At 41.3% G+C, this 17,702-nt stretch overlaps 1 protein-coding gene across 1 annotated transcript in view; it reads right to left on the bottom strand.

Moving 5' to 3' along the window:
* xylt1 (xylosyltransferase I) overlaps nucleotides 1-17,702 on the bottom strand; it is a 106,373-nt gene that overhangs the window by 15,772 nt on the left and 72,899 nt on the right. The window contains exons 4-10 of the mRNA XM_030741706.1: nucleotides 17,402-17,574; nucleotides 17,097-17,299; nucleotides 11,714-11,794; nucleotides 9,922-10,138; nucleotides 9,324-9,500; nucleotides 4,313-4,578; nucleotides 86-284 (exon numbers count right to left, since the gene is read on the bottom strand). Of these exons, the coding sequence (XP_030597566.1) occupies nucleotides 86-284; nucleotides 4,313-4,578; nucleotides 9,324-9,500; nucleotides 9,922-10,138; nucleotides 11,714-11,794; nucleotides 17,097-17,299; nucleotides 17,402-17,574 (1,316 nt within the window). The remainder of the gene's footprint in view (nucleotides 1-85; nucleotides 285-4,312; nucleotides 4,579-9,323; nucleotides 9,501-9,921; nucleotides 10,139-11,713; nucleotides 11,795-17,096; nucleotides 17,300-17,401; nucleotides 17,575-17,702) is intronic.

Genomic DNA, 17,702 nt, shown 5'->3' with positions numbered 1-17,702 from the left:
ACTGATTGCTTCGTGACTCATGCCAAACAAGTGAATTCAAATTAAAAATGAACGCAAGGTCACACAGACTAATACGCCGACTCACCTCTGCGAACTGCAACCTGCTGAATGTGCTTGTAGGAGGAGTGGTTAACTTGAAGTTCTTTGTGGGCGCCACCCAAGTCTCCATGGTCTCCAGCTTGCTTGTCGCTAGGTTAGTAGCGTGGTGCCTAACCAGATAGCCTTGGAACTGGTCTGACTGGAAGTAGAGGTGCACTGACACCGGGTGGCCCATGGGGAAGTACCTGGCAGAGCATTGAGAAAATGAGAATCCATTAGCAAACCTGATACCTCCTGACCTACCTCCCGACGATGCTGCTTTTCAGGGCTGATACTGTAAGAAGAGAAGAATGTCAAGATTCGTGTGGATAAGGTCTGGAGGGAACCGGCCCTGGACATGCTAATGTGGCTGGATGCTAATGAATGCTTGCAGTGAAGGTTAGTGGAGAGTCAATGTGCTCTGTGATTGTGTGACACGGTGGACATTAATTCAGTGACCTTTAACAGAAATCCAATTGGTAAAAGACATGTGTCAACTAGGCAGACGATTGCCAAACAGCACTGCTTGCGATTGCTGTGTTCACACTTCGTAGGTTCTTGACTGTTGCAACAGATCAAAGATCAGATATGAACTGGTGAAATCTTAAATAAAGCACGAGTACCTTTGAGAACTTCTTAGTAACTAAACCTTCTTCACTGCTTATTATAGTGTTACAATGTGCTGGTTGCTTTAACATGTGCTCTGAAGTGGAAAGGATGGCATTAAGAAGACACGTGACAGTCGGGACTGCAGTGGTCTGAAAATTACAGAATAGTCATGGGCTGCATTGGCAGCATATTCAGATTAGTCACACACACACACACACACACACACACACACACACACACACACACACACACACACACACACACACAGACAAAACCCAACTAAAGCATTACAAGTCAGCTGAACAAAGTTGAACTGGGTCATCCAGTCAGCTGAAGCCGAATAAAGGTCCTGCCCCTCTGATTAGTCTGTTGTTTATTTGTGTGTGCTGCTTCATACGTGACAGAGGGTCTGCCCTCAGGGCACCCAGCCGGAGTGACTTCTGGAAAAACAAAAAAGGGGCCAGGGCAGGCACTGCTGGGGAACACGGCGCAGCTGCTCTCTGCACACGTCCTGAGTCCTTCTCGCCCAGATTTCTCATCCTTCTGCTTCCTTGAACTCCTCTTTATTCCTCCTCTTTTATACAGCTTAACACACACAAACGCACATACACACACTGTTTCTCCCTGCTCCCCTGTGCCTATGGCCTCATCAGTATTCCACTAAAGGACCAGGAGTCAACCCGTCCTGGTAAATGCTACCCTGACAAGCAGAACAGCAAATATTTACACTCACAAGAATAGCATTGCACACTCCCTCCTCTCCTGCTCCCTTTCCCCCGAGTCTTTCTCTTTTTCCCCTCTTCTACATTTCCCCACCTGCCTTTCCCCTCTCTTTTCTCCTCTTCTCCCTTCTTCTTTCATTCTGCTCTCTGTCCCATCTTCCCCAGAAGAGACGTGGCTGCCAGTGTGAGAAGCAGTGAGAAGGGGGGAAAGGGCGTAGCCTGCACAGAAGCTCCATTCAGGCTTTTACTCCACAATCTCTCCAATTGAGTCACAGCAGGCTGCTAAAAGAGCCAAATCACTCTCTGTGTCCTTTTTTCTCTCTCTCTGCTGCTCAGGTCTCACACTGAGGTTGACCCATCCATCTGTTGGTAGCACATCTGAATTTGAAATGCATGCAAAACATGCGGCCACACACGCACCATATGTGGGAAGATATATTTCCAAATGTGAACTTTGCTGTGACTCGCTTTATTGAAAAAAAATGTGATCAGTTTTAATTACTTAGCTCAAGAAGTAAAATTACAGGTCAATAAAACTTAAATAAGACGGCTCCGGGCAAGTCTTGCAGAGTCCCAGCACACACGTTGTGTATTTAATTATTACGTTAATAGACCACAGTGTGGTTGAATTACAAAAATCACAAGGAAATTTCGTTTTTATTTCTTGTCTTTGTTCAGCTTGGTCTAAGTAATGCCTCACTCCAAATTGTGTGAGTCTTTGGGTGCCAGTTCTTAATTTTTACTTGTAAAAAAAATCATAGAATGGTATCAAATACAGATCTAGCAACAGCTTAAAGGTTGCTATTAATGTCTTTTTTTGTCTGTTACATAGTGAATTATTCATGGATTTCATCCAGTAATGTTGCTGAAAACATTTGTGTTGTGTCCTTATGTTCAATTCAAAGTAAAGTAATACACACACTTGGTTGTTGGTAAAAGAGAATATTTTTTAAATCCCAGTGGTTATACAATAATGTGAGGATTCTAGGATTCCCTTACAGTAGTTAAGTGTGGCTAAAGAACATGCTGTATTTTTCATAGATTGCCAGGTAGAGTTGTTTTCATGCCTCTAGTGTAACGTGCATACATGAGAAGCACAACCTGGGGCTACCGTTGGATAAGCTTGCAGGTTTATTTTTTCCTAATCTTGTCACTTACTGTGGAAAAATATACCAGAGGTTACTGCATAAAAAAAAAAGTATTGTCTAACAACAGTGTCTGTTATTCAAATGGTTTGTTGCACTAGTGGTAATTCCAGAAAGAAGGGCACATACAGCTCAATCACTCAATTTTTTTAATGCACGTAATTAGTTGATTTTTTTTTTTTCTTAGGAAAGATAAGCACCAATTAATGCGGTGACCTTTACTGAAGTAAAGATCAACCTGGATCTTTTGTTACTGTTAATGACTGATAAAAAAACTGTGGGGTGTAAACTTTTTGGTGGGCATGCCAGTTTGACAACCAGTGAAATACAGTATATTAACAGAAAGCATTACATACACATGTGCGCACAGACACATTAACAGCATCAGTCATTAGGTGCTTGCATAAATGCTCACACACACTACATACGCACACATGCAGATATTTACAGTGTTCCTTCCTGTTTTCTTATTCTACGACCTCTGCCCTCTCAGCTATTGCACACCGTGCACGTGCCCACACATGCACACCTGTCCCATGCTCCAGCTCTCTGTTTTCACAGATGCTCAGTATTTGAATAAAAGCAGCTGTAGCCGACAGATGGTTTTGAAGTTTGACTGTGAAACCATGCTTTCTTTCACGGCCCAGCTTTACCTACACGGTTTCACAGGACACCCACAATGCAGCAGGGCACTGGACGCAGCAGAGCCCTGCTTACGAGGAGCAAACTTGTCTCAGCTCACGCGCAGTGCACTGCAGCTGAGGTAATGGCATTCGTGTTGCCTTCTAGATTTACTCTATAACTGCAAGTGCAAGGCACCTGATGATTTTTGAAAGTTTCATGAGAAGAAATAGAGGCTGGCAGTTTGGATGACTACCAACAAAAGCTACAGCAGCTCACATCACTCTTTGCCACCATATACTGTTCAAACAGTTGCTCCTGGTCATGTGGGGCCAAACTGCGTTAATGTTTGCTGACATTATTAAGATGGATATAAAAATGTTTATTTGCCATTGTAGGTTTGTGTTTTCTGGATGCACTGAAATGCATGGAGCTTTCTGTCACATGTACACAAATTAGCAGTTTCCACCTCAGCTTTCTGTTCTGTATTAATATATTGAATTTGTCACTGTTTTTTTGCAGATAGGTCGAATAACTCTGCAAATAAACTAAAGAAAAACTAAACTACTGAAAGCATATGCTATTAAAAACCCCTACTAAAATGCATGAAGCTGAAATGTTCCATTCACCTATTAAATATGAAAGAATACTGTGGGTTTTCCCTTTTAATTTAACCACATACTGCATGTTAACAGCACTTTGGAATTCATACATTTCCACTAATCATACCCTAGCATAAAGGCCAGCTTTCAATGTTATGACCTATACAGCGTCATTATCTGCTGGATAAATTGAGTGTCATATTGTGTTACAAAATGAATAGGATTACCCAGAGTTCCCAGTTGCTGACTTGTACTGTCCATTGTTATCCTATTTCCATGACATGCGATCTATGTGAGATGATGCATCAACAGGCAACAAACAAAAGGCTTTTATATATTGTATGTTGTGGTCTCGTATACTAATATGGGCGTGGCTGAAGAGCACTTGTGGATGTAGGTACAGGTGTGTTGCAATAATAATAAGGAGTACGTGTGAGCGTGGCTGGACAGTGGATCAAATGCATGAGAACTATTTGCATGCATACAGGTGAAAGCCTGTGGGATTGTGTATTGTGCACATCTTTAAAAAACTAACCTGCAGCTGTGATCATTTGGGTTCCCCTGCAGCGAGGCGGCGGCCCTGGCCAGGCCCAGTCGTGAGAAAGAGTGGTAGTATGTTAGCTGTGTGTCCGACAGGCTGGCCACGCCATCTGGCTCATCGTACACATTCTCCCAGTACGAGTTCAATGCCGGCGTTCCTTGGGGAAACGGTCCAAACAGGTAGGCATCCAGCTGGTTCACTATCTCCTGGTTAACGCTGGCTTCAAACTTCCTGGCAAAGAAGGTGGGCCGCACTGTTTGCTACAGAGACAGAGACGGGAGGGAGGGGAAGAGCAAAGCAGAGACGGATGAGATAAAGAGAAGAAAAAAGGAGAAGATTAAGAAATGGTTGTGCGCCAGGATGTCAGGAGAACAAATGCGATGCGTGAGATGTGCGAGGAAGTGACAGGTGGGCAGGAAAAAGAAAGAATTAGATATGAGGTAGTATAAAAGTGAGTGAAAGTAGCAGATAAAAATAGGGAAATCATTACTGTATGGGTTTGTGAATTAATTATTATGTATTAAATCAAATGTACTCTCTCCTAAGTCTCTCTCTCTCGCTCTCTTTCATTCTTTTGCAGCACAAATGGTGTCCTGTACTTTAGTGGTTCCCAGCCTCCTGGTCACGGCCCCACAAGGGGTGTTAAGATAAACTGGAGCGGTTTAGATGTGCTTAAAAGATTACCCCATTAATTCAGCATCGCAAAAATTACAATAGACAAAAATGTCAAACCACAAATAAAGTCTTTTCTTCCTCATCAGAACTGGTGCTTATGTTACCCACAATGCAACTCCACTGCCAGTTGGCTGGAAAGTTGATCGTGCATCCTCATAGCAGCGAATGTAGCCTAAAGTCATTGGCCTCAAGCTATCATAGTATTCCGGTAAATTCCTTTCTTTCTTGACATTGACATCATTTTTCCTCTGACATTATAAAGTTTTATACGACCACTTTTCACATAAGTAATTTAGTACAACCCCAGACCTGTAAACAGACTTTGATATGTAAAATGAGCCCAGCTGCTTTTAAGAACAGAAGAAACTAGAAAACAGTTTTTAATTTAAAGTCACCCTTTCCTCAGACAGTTACATTTTTTTCAGCAATGCACTGGACAATCACTGAAAAACACTGACATAAAACAAGGTAGCCCCCATTTAATATGCTGTCAGTGCTTCATGTAGCAAAAAGATCTTGTGCTGCTCCTGTGCGCATCGTTTTAGCAGCAGATCCTACAAATTCAAGACTTGTGAGGCAGAACCAGCAAATCCACCAACACTCCAGTGACATGGGTGTTTAAAGGTCAATCACATTATGATGCAATTGCTATTGATGAAAGGATTTTGGGTGCATCACTGGATTTGTAAGTCACTCAGGGCATCCGCCCCAGACAGCTTCATTATAGGAACTATAGTCAATATTAGTAGTCAAGGACAAAGAAAAGCAAGAACCAGACACAAACCTATACCCTATAAGCATCTGCATGCTCTTCTGTACGCATCCATCCATTAATTGTCTCTTATTTCTTTATCTTTAACAGTTCTTTGCATTTATCACTCTGTCTGGACACTCAAGCCACATGTTATTTACCCTTTTTTGTCCCTGCTACATTGTTGATTGTGCAGTTGTGATGGCGCATCACGAAATCTGCCACCTTCACAGCTTGGCTTACGCACAAAGACATCTTTTAAGTCCCAGACACCAAACTATTTATCCGGCACCGAACACATCGGTGCTACCTTCTAAAAAAGGAGACCTAATCATGCTGTGGCACATTTCTGAGAGATCCGCTTTTTCTCATGCTGTAGCAGAAACTGTGGGATGCCGCTGTGGCTTCACACAGCGCCAGATGTAGCGCTAACACTCGCCGATTGGCTCGCGATATCAAAGGAAATGCAAAGGAGCACGTTTTAGTTCCCAGACAGTCCAGGATCTTGTGTGTTCTGACGTGCCCTCCGTGGAGTCATCTCAAAGCACCAGCCTGTCGCAGCCTGTCTTTCCAAAAATGTACCCCATTACTAAACAAAGATACACTAAGAAAAAAAAAAGGCACATTACACCTTTCTCCCTTAACAATTACTACTCCCCTGTTGGGTACAGTTCAGAAATTTGATAGTTGTACTAACTTTGAAATATTATTCTCATCTGCAAAACAAATTCAAGTCTTCTTTACTTGGCTGTACCATTTCAAAGAGATTTCTTAACGGTAAATTAAGTCCTATTAATCCCAGGCCCTGGCTTGCTTTTGGAAAGTCTTGTTCCCAGGGTTGGACTTCACTGATACCAAGGTGCCAACCAGACCCAGAGGCACTGCCAAGGGTAAAGGGTTGGCACCGAACTGAGACTGAGGCTAGACAGACGGCAGACAGTTTTGGCAAAGAAGAACTGAGGTCCGTGCGCCGACTGGTATGTAAAGAACAGGAGAGATTAAATGACTCGTCGCTCTTGAAGGATATGACTTAAAGTCAAATTTAGCTGAGGCAGAACATTTGTAGTCACTTTGTACTGCAGCTTTTACATTTTAGGAGCACATTAAAAGTGTGACACTGACTTTCTCTGGGGCCCTAGAGTCACTGCCACTCATTCACTTTCATTTTGAAAGGCTAGCTAACTGTTCGCTTAATCACATAACCCAAGGCTGGGAAGATCTAATTATTACTGCCATTTTTTCTTTCAGGGTCATACTAATTGAGACATAATTTTGCACATATTGACTGTGAAAGCTGTGGGAATACATTGGATGCTGAGGTTGAGAGGACAGACCTTGAGAGCAGAGAATTTAAAGATTGCTGCTGGTTTCCCACAACATACTGACGTGCTCCAAATATCCCCTGAAAGTAATGCTTTTTTTTCATGTTCATTTTTGCACGTTTGAAGATGTGTTTGATTGACATCTCTGATGAAGATGTGCTGCATAGCCTTTTTCCTGGCCTTTTGCCTGTTTTGCTTATTAAATACTTTTTTTTTGTTCTTAAGCAGCAGATTTTCCTTAACATGAGATAAAAAAAGACAGCTGGAATTTCCATTTTTGCAAATCCTTTCATGCCTATAGCATTTGGCTGGAAGCTAAAGACAGTCACATTAATAACTACTGGGAATATTACAAATTTCCCACGAATGAAACAGTAATAAATGTCAAAATTATGTGAGCTCTTGCTCTTGAATTTTCTTAAAGAATGAACAATACTGGCTATTGCTGGACTGAACCCACCGCATATGTGATCAATCATGTGATAAACAGAGACCTGCTCTATTACACTTTATGGAGCAAAGCCTGTGAGCTAGTTCAGGCTGCCAAATCGGGCTGCACTGCGTCATATACACTAACATGCCTCACTCTCCTCACCTCATATACCAAACACAGCCACCCAAGTTGGCGGCCTACTGACACTGCAGAATTCCCAACCTTTCCCTTTTTTATGATGTCTGGTGTGAGTTATCTGACTAAAAATACATCACTAGGTAAAGAAAGTCACATGATAAATGCCTTTTTTTCATGTTATGGCCTTGTTTTATTTCTAAATGTTTTTTTTAAAGAAAGATTTTTTTTTGCAACTTTACTCTAAATTAGTAGGTTGACAACGATTGCTGATTGAATGGTTAGTCTGCAACTTTCAAAAGCCTTTTAAATCTACAGTCCAGAACTTTTGGCCCACTGTTGAGGCAGTAAGAGTTTTTGCATAATTACTGTCAACTTATACTTATGATGAGGAAAAGCCACAACAATATCATTCTGTGATTGCCTTACCATCAATAACTTTGAAAAAAAATCATTCATCATCATCAGGAACTTTTCTCTGACCCTTCTTATGGATTTCCAACCTATTCTCTGTCATACTTTAGAGTTAATATAGGCTCCGATTATGATTACTCTCACTGGCTCTGGCAATCCTGGTTTATAGAAAACACATTGTTACCACTAGCTTTAAATGTTGGGTATACTGGGAAATACAGTGTGACATACAGCACTGTACAAAAGTCTTGAGCCAATGCTCGTTTCTTTACAGGAACCAGACTTTCGTTTATTTTTTAAAGAGGTCTTGAACAATAGTTCTCCAGGCTTGGGTGCTTTTTGACTCATTTTCAGTCCAGTCCTTGTACCTGACCATTTTCGGGGGAATGTTTTTTTGTTAAACCACTTGAATCACACTGAATCATCTATGAATCATGTGAGCACAAAAAAGGCACCTAACTAAAGTGATGAGGCAGTGCTGTGTCTACACATAACAGTAAACTTAGCAAAGAACCAATTTTAAATCGTAACTTTAGGCACGCTGTTACTAGCTCTTGGTTGCAAAAATGTAATTTGTTCGAATTCCTTTTGCTGGGAAAAAATGAAGGATAATACTGTTTGACAGGCATAAAATAGCATTTTACCAACAGCAAGATTTCCAAAGAGCTATTAGCCAAAAGATTTAGCATACATCTGCATGGTGGGGAGTGTGTCCTTAAAAATATGAGTGGTGGTTCAAGACTTTTTCACAGTACTGTGCCTGGTGCTGAAAGGCTCATGCGTCAAATATATGCAATAGGAGACATTAACTTATAAGCTGTGCATTTAAATTGTTAATTAAACTGTGCATTTTGAGAATAAAGTCAAAATTTCGAGAAAAAAGAAAAAAAAGGTGGAGATTAAAGTTGTCGTTAAGGAGATGGTGCAGAAAGCTGCACCTGCTCAGAAGGAAAAAACACACAAACACACTCTCTACATCATCTGTTCACCTGCATGCAAACAAAGCCTACTCAAATGTGATTGGTCCACAGACTACACGTGGAACAAAAACAGTAAGGGCCTATACATTTTGAAATCTGTTACTGAAGATTAGTTATGGCGTAACTAAGAGACTGCATATTTTTGGTTTATTATTTTCCTCTTAAAAAGACTAAATAAATAAACATTCTGTCATTGAGACCCCTTTGTAAAATTGCCCTTTTTGAGTTATTGTTGAGTGATCACAAAAGGCAACCAGCAAATTTGTCTGGACTGGTTTTTGTGTGTCATTATTACCTGGAAGCGGTGGAAGTCGGCTGGCTTGAAGTCATTAGGAGAGCATCCACACCAGTCCACGATGTGCTTGTACTGACACTTACATCCCAGTTTACGGTTCCAATTTGTTATGCGCAGGTTGTTGTCTACCATGCTCTCACAGTGGGCGCTGTTCTCCAGCACAGTGTGAAAGAATGACTGGAAAATGAGAAACAGAAATGGATAGGGAGAGGGAGGGGGAGGTGGAGAGCAAAGACAGAGAGGCAAAATTAGAAAATTGTATACCTTTTATTTTTTACACCATCCAATTCACGAGAGGAAATAGAGTAGGAGCAGAGAAAGGAGATTCTCAGTAGCTCATGATAAGCATTCAATTTTCCCACAGAGATCATTCAGTTCTCATCCAATCCTTGTATAAGGTTGGAAAATCAGCCTTTACATCTTCCCTTCACTTTATGATTTTATGTCTGCTGTCAAATTCTTTTCCAAGCTGTGAAAAGAGAACAGAATAAACATCTCTATATGTGACACAGTCTACGTGCAAAGCAGTGTTTACCTGTCAGTCAAAGATTAAGAGACACTTGAACCTGTGAGCGCAGCTTCTGTCAGTGTGTGTTACCTCAGCAGGAAGCAGAGTGTAGGCGTAGAAGCGCTTCATGTTGGTGACCAGATCGTCCTTGGAGTTGATTACATATTCCACGAGCATGCGGTTCAGAAGGAACCAGTCGGACCCACCGTCCACAGAGATGCCTTCGGGAATTTTACGGTCACCCAGCCTCCACATGTGGGTGTCGCATTCATAGAACAGGCGATCCAAACCTTGCTTACGGATAAACCTAACGAAACAGTCACTGTGTTAGAGCATTGATCCTTATCTCAAATAATACAAAATCCAGGTGAAATTCTTTTTTAAAGAAAAAAATTTTACATAAAAACAAGCTCAACATCTTCAGAATCAGAATCAGGTTTATTTTGGCCAAGTATGTTTACACACACAAGGAATTTAGTTCCGGTTGATGGTGTCTCTCTAGTATTATACAGTGTCCTATAATTTAACTTAAATGCTATACAATATACAATACACAATATACAATACAGGTCTGGGAAGGGAAGGTGCAGTGTAATTTAAGAAATATACAATATCCAAAATCTAATAAATAATAAAATAAAATAAAGTGTAGTGTGCATTGTAGTTATTACTTATTTATATTTCCCCCAATTTTCTTCTTGTAAACTTTAAATTTTTTTTAAGGCGTGCTCCTTTATTGCAAAGAGCAATGATCGTCCTAGGGGAAGGACAAATAATGTTTAGTTGTTTATAGTAAAATGTAGTTGAAAGTTTGGTTTGCAGACTGGACCTGCTGTTCAAAAATAAAAAAAAATTGGTATTTAATAAAATTGGCAAAAAAATACCCAAGAAAAAGATGAAGAGATAGCTCAGCTGTCACAACAGCTAACTACCTCGTTCCTTTCCTTTGTCCTTTAGCTTGACTCTAAATGACATCATAAATGTGTTGATCACACTTGACACCACACAAACACACACACACGCACAAAGCGAGAAGAGTGACACCCTCCATACGCAATGGGTGGTGTTACTCCTTTGAACATATTGAGTGTTATATGGAGGGGGTCAAATTCAGGTCATCCAAGTCAGGCTGTTCCCTCTCTTTTCTGAAAGGTGACAATGAGTGAACTTGTGGCTCACACACACACACACACACACACACACACACACACACACACACACACACACACACACACGCACACACACACACACACACACACACACACACACACACACACACACACAATATGCTAAAAACCTTTTAGAAATATATTCATTCCTTTTCCAGCATTTGAGTTTGTCATCCAAACATATGCACCAACTGGATTACCAAGATTATTATTGTTGTTAACAAAGGTTTAAATGAGGAACAAAACAGCTACACTCTTAGCATGTAGCACTGAATAAAATACTGTGACTGCAAACACAAAAAGGCAGTGCTGAGTCATGCTGACTCATGCATCCGTGCTGGACAAATTTTTTTTTTTTCCCATGTGCTTTGGGGTATTTTTGCCCACAGTGTTTGGCGATGACTGGTTTGCCACTGGGGTATGATGTGGCTGAAAGCTAGGGGCGGCAGGGTGGTGTCAGCAGAGACAAACGTTCTGGCAGCCACCTCGCTAGCTTACCCCACCAAGAAGGTTAATTAATGAAGCCACAGATGGGAGCTAATTGTATTATGATTCAGTGACCACACCATACTGGCAGGAGCGTGCTGTGTGTGCACATAGACTGTATGTGTGTGTGTGTGACTAAGAAACACAGACAGAGCTAGCCAGCTAGTATGGGAGAGGGTGGGGTGCTTTGGGGAGATTAAAATTAAGTTTCACAATTTGCATCTCACCTTGCATTGTCCCTGCCATGGGACTTGATGAAGTTCATGTATCTGTATTTGGACAGGAAGGCCACCAGCTGGTCGTTGGTCCTAAAACATAACAGATAATGAGTTACTTTTGACTGGGAAGAATGTGTCAGGACTCAGCTGGAAACACTGATTTTGCAGCACAAATATGAGTTTCAGAGGAAAATTAAGCAAACTAGTCTACCTTTTTGCTATAAAAAATAAATACACATACTACTGTGCCATATACTTAACTGTTTATTGATATTTGTTTTCATGATTGCTAAAACACTTCTGATAGCCCGTAGTGGAAGCACAGAAACTTTTTAAATTTTATTTTGGGGCAAAGTCATCAAACTTTAAAACATTTTAACTGTCCTGGAGACGATACCAAGTTAGACCAGCTATGAGGTGACCGAGGTCTGGACCTCAGTTATTTCTTTTTCCACCAAAACAAAACAGTAAAAAGACTGCCATGAATCAAAGTGTGATGGCTTTTACTTTGAAAGACTCTAAATGATAATTGATTGACGAGGAGTGAATCAGAGGCACAACAGTGTCGGAGCCACTGAGTAAGTAACTTTTGCATCATCCTATTTTAATTTCAAGTGAATAAATAATTTTGTATTTTCATTGTTTTATACACACAACACTCATCTTCCATATTTCTATTTGCACAATTGCTTCTGCAAAAGCAGGAAGTTCTACAAAATAAAGTCCTTTGCGGTTTACAAAATTTCCGGTTTTGACAGTAATGCAAATCCACCCAGCCTCTTCTGGTGGTTACTGGAGTACAGGTACTACTCCCCTTAAATATGATACATTAAGAGAATAAAAATCCAGCACCTCACTAATTTCTAAACCTTAGTTACGGCCCTGTCCATCATATAAACTGAACTGACACTGCGTGCTTCAAACAAATCTCTTCTCCTTTGTAATTCTTAAACAGGCACGGCAGGTGAGGAATGTGTGAGTGTAATAATACATTATTCTACACACGTGAGAGGATTTAAATACCCCAGCCCATAACTTCTCTGAAATATGTCACATTACAGAAGCAAAAACTATCATTTGATTTTCACGGTGACTTTAAAGGCATGAAAGTCTCTCTGTGATTGGTGAGATTCATGTTGAACACATGATTTATTTTTTCTGCTGACTTTTTGTTTCATATGAAAAGATTTCTATACTCATGTTTGTTTGACTCCCCCGAGTGGTCCGATGGAAATAAAAAGGTGATTTACAGAATACCGATACCAAATCAATTTGATCAGCCACACCCAAAGTCCATTCGAAATAATATTTGAGTGTGTTTATCATACCAACTTTAACTTTCACTGTTTGGCCTTTAGTCATGATTATTTAATGATCATCTCCACACATGTTTAATGACACATAAAGTGCTAAAAATGATGTGTTTCATACACTGCTGCAAAGTTCAGTTAACAAGTCACATCTCAATCCTTATGTTCTATAAATATGCAAACATTATTCAAATCACAAGTCAACCACAAAACACACAGTGTCTCCAAATTCACTATAAATCTGCTGTCTGTTGTTTGCATTGGAGGGTCACAATTTTGTAAGTTGCAAACTGGTTCCAAAGTATTGGTAAAATCTTGAAAACAAACTTGTTAAAATGACATTGAAGGTGAGGCTGAGAAATTCTTCTTCCTGTGTTCAATCTCCACATACATCATTCTGCACAATGGAGCTCAAACTTTTAAGTGAAATAACAAAAATAAAAAAAAACACATCTTCAAGTGGCCAGGAATTTTAATGTAATAAGGAAATAGTTGTTCAAGGGCTTAAAGTCACACATCAATCAATTAAAGACCTCGGCTTCTCTCAGGATCAGTCTCTCAGTGCCTTCAAGTTGTTAAAGCTATTTAGAATTATACAAAAGATTGCGCTATCCACAATTTTGATGAATGACTTCGTGCTGTTCTCACATTGTAGAGCAGTCTACTCCCTCATATACAGGCCAGACAGGCTAAAAGCTTTGCTCTGCAGGCTATGCCCCAGTCAGTGGTTCTAACATTTCATCTGTGGTGGAGCTTTTCATGATGGCTTCGCTTGCCTTTCTAAAAGAGCAGCGAGGCTCAAGGATCAGTGGGGGGAGGGACAAGCGCATATTAATGTCATTTTCTCTTCAAGGAGCAATTTCACAGCCTGGGGGGCTTATCTCAGGAGGTCCTGAGCCATAAAGCCTAACTGACGATGTGCTGTACAGATGCATGCAGTCCTCTCTGTCTCAACTCCACGCGCACAAACAAATGCATACACGGTACGTATCTGCAACTATGCGCAGTGGCAATACAGTGCACATTCGCAGGCAAACAAATGCGTGTAGACATGCATACACACAGGGAATTCATGTCAAGCTCCAGATTTGCCACCTGAGTGGTCACCCTGTCCACTGGGTCTGGTTTGCTTACTGTCTGCCCTGTGGCTGCTCTGTCTCACAAACACACACACACACACACACACACACACACACACACACACACACACACACACACACACACACACACACACACACACACACACACACACACACAGACGCACGCACGCACGCACGCACCTGACACTGGAAAAACATGCACCTTTTAAATAATAGAGCCAATTAGACATTATTATTATGCCACTGTTTGACATCCATAGTCTTACTGTTATATTTATTATGTGTCGTTTTAAATCCAACATTGTTAATACGCTCCTCAAGAGTCGATGGCTGAATGCCATAGCTGGGACAGTATGAACTCACTCACACAAATCAGAGATGGATCATACATTTATCACCTCTGTCCTGTAAAAGCCCACAAAAAGATTCTGTAACTTCAGAAAATAAAAGTACTACTACAGTTTTTCAGCAGGATCTTGAAAGAGATCTTTGTTGTGATGGGCTAATGGTTTTTTTTCCTTCTTTTTACAGCAGGAAATGACACCTATCACTTAATGAGCAAAGCTAATGTATGAGATGCAACGCTTTTTCCAGCCGCAGATGACAAAGTGAAAGAGATTAGAAGATATGATGCCTGCAGCTAGTCATTGCCTCACAAAGCTCAGACTTCTTAAAAGCTGCTGTAAAGTCTATGAAAGGGGCTTTAAAGAAAAGAGGTAAAAAGGAAGGAGAGTGTGTAGATAAAAGCTGGGAAAGAGGGCTGTATTCTCTGACAAAGCAAGCATGTAACTCATCCCCTGGCCTCTCTGGACACACACACATCCACACACCCACCCACCCACCCACACCCACATACACACACACACACACACACACACACACACACACACACGGTATAGCTCCCCCTGGACACACAGACCCTCTGCTGGTGTGAGGGGCTCTGGGATTGCCTTTGAGAGCCATCCATGCGGCAGGACAGACATTATCAGGGAATTAGAGGGGAAATAATGCTTGTCTCCAGTCCCACTGATAACAACAGCTATGGTCAGAGCAGCACAGGGCAGGGGAGCCCCCGACATTCCTGCCTGCAACAACACAGCGCAGGCAATATGGCAAAAAAAAAAAAATTGTGACCAAAATTTTTGCATCTTAAGGAAATATTAAAACAGATGGTACAGTTTTAGTTGGATACATTTAATACAGTCAGTTTGTGTAATGGATTATGGGCTGTAATGAATTAACAAAGGAAATGGGAGAATAACTCTTGTGGTAGCGTGGGTTTGCCATTGCACAGGAGGGCGGCATCTGCTTATTCCAACATGTTTTTCTGCGCTAGTAACTTAAGTCCATAATGATAATGTAATGCTGATGTGTTTATTTCTAAGGAAGAATGGCTCTCTTTGCCGGATCTCCTTCCTAAAGAGATCAGGAGGGATTGTCAGCTAAAAAAAAAAAGAAAGAAAAAAACAGCTGAATGGGTTTCACTTTGTTGCTTGAAGACACTTGAGTAGCACTCGCTCTCTTACAGGGACTTGGACCCAGACGTGCCACTTAAAGGACCACATTTGCAAGTTAACTCTGTAGATAGGCACTGTGTAGACTCAGTCAAATCCAAGCTGTGGTTACAAAATGCACTTGCTAAGCAAAGACAAAATTCAATTTACATATTTTCATATTGCATGGATCCAAAACACGCAATTCCCTCTTGTTTCCTTTCCCTAACTGCATATTCTTGTTCCTCTGCCTCTCCCTGTCATTTCTGCCTCTCGGCTCCGTCTTTCGCTCCATCAATCGTTTCGTCTCCCAACAGATGGGGCTTAAAACCTCCAACGTCAGCCCTTTTCTCGACAACATCACCCTCATGCAAATGAGGAGGCAAAAGACGAGAAGAAAACAGTGTCTTGGCGCACATACTCACAAATACCTTTAATCATGCGCTGACAAACAAACACAACTGTGCAGAGAAAGGTGCCGAAACACACCGAAGTATCCAGACGGCAAGACGAAAACTCAAAAGTGCACACAGTGGTGCAGAAACATAGACACACATGAAAAGGCAAACATACACAGACAGCACGTCAGCAGCATTCATCGACACGGTGAAACGGACTAACTCAACAAGACTGAACTCGACCATGAACAACATCCACATTTGTTTCAGCATCTTAGCTCCAGCTGTAGAGACATCACATCCAGCTTCCTTTCACCCACTGGCCATTACAGCTTGTCTAAATTCAACCGGTGGACATCTGGCTGTGCAGAAGAGATAACTCTTTCCTTAATAGGAGGATTTTTATTGGCTGCTGCAGAGCTACATCAAAAACCCAGCAGACCCTCAACTCCCAGAAGGACTATAAACTCACATACAAAAAACAAACAAACTTCCAAGTCATGAAATTCCTCTTCCAGTAGGTCACTTACCTGACTTCACATCTAGTTCACGCAGACTTTGTAGGTTTTAATTACATTTTACAGCTTCTTAAGTGGGATGTTTTCGAGTAGAGAGATGACTTTTGGACCATACAGTACACAACAGGCCTGGAGAGTCAATAGGTATTGACCCGTGGCAATTAAATTGCAATCAGTTTACTATGTAACCCCTACAATGGAGTCCAAGCAAGGAAGCAGGCACTTGGAAGAGAAGATGTGAAAGTGTTGGTGAACATAGAGGTTCTAGTTCATCGATTTGTTTGGTTTGGAGTGACTCTGTATTTAAAGCTCACAGTGAACCACAGGAGCTCAGACTAGCGTGTATTGAATTTCTTCTATATTGGCTGACAACTACTACTGTGGTGTTTGACTTCTTAAAGAGAAAATCAAGTTAAATGCACAGATTTCTGACCTTTTTTGTATGCTTGCTCCCAAATTTTTTGTCTTTCCTTGCAGTGCCGTTCCTTATGGAGTCACATGACTAAGCTCCCTTCAAACATCCCACACCTTTCTTTTCTGAGCTGCCCTAATTATGAGGGCCTTCAATATTACCTTATGGGGTAGTCAGCAGCACTGAGATTGATAAAGAAATCCCAGCTCCAGTCCCTCATGGCCAGCAGGTCAGCCATACTGCGAAGATACATGGTCAGCAAACTGGCTCCACCCCAGATGGTGGCCATGCGCCACGGAGTCACCCTCACATTGGGATACTGGGTGGCCAAGGCCTGTACCTGCCTGTGCAGGTAGTTAGAGCGCTGAAACAAAGAAATTCATCAAAACTGCATCCCATACCAATGGATCGCATTTTCAAAACTTCTGCTATTGAAAATCAAAGAAAATGGCTAACTGCAGCTTACCTGGTCCACATGTATGTAGTAGTAATGAGAGGTGTGGTAGATGGCTTTGAAGAGACGCTGAAACTGGCGAGACGCTCGTCCGTGGACCACCAGGACAAACGCTATTCTCACTGGTTTTGATGGCAAGCTCTCAGCAGACTCCTCATCCCACTGGATATTCACATTGGCTTTACCTATATGGTAAAAAGACAGCATGTCTTCATGTTCCCATAAATCTGTTGCATTTAATTCACACAAGACTGCACGGATGCTTCATCAGTAATAAATTTGCGGGTTGTTTACATGTTTAATTACTAAATCA

This window comes from Archocentrus centrarchus, chromosome 1 (genome assembly GCF_007364275.1).
Source record: "Archocentrus centrarchus isolate MPI-CPG fArcCen1 chromosome 1, fArcCen1, whole genome shotgun sequence".
NCBI classification, from domain to species: domain Eukaryota; kingdom Metazoa; phylum Chordata; class Actinopteri; order Cichliformes; family Cichlidae; genus Archocentrus; species Archocentrus centrarchus.
Note: the sequence above shows the minus strand (reverse complement) of the source record. Positions and strands in the feature narration are given on the sequence as shown.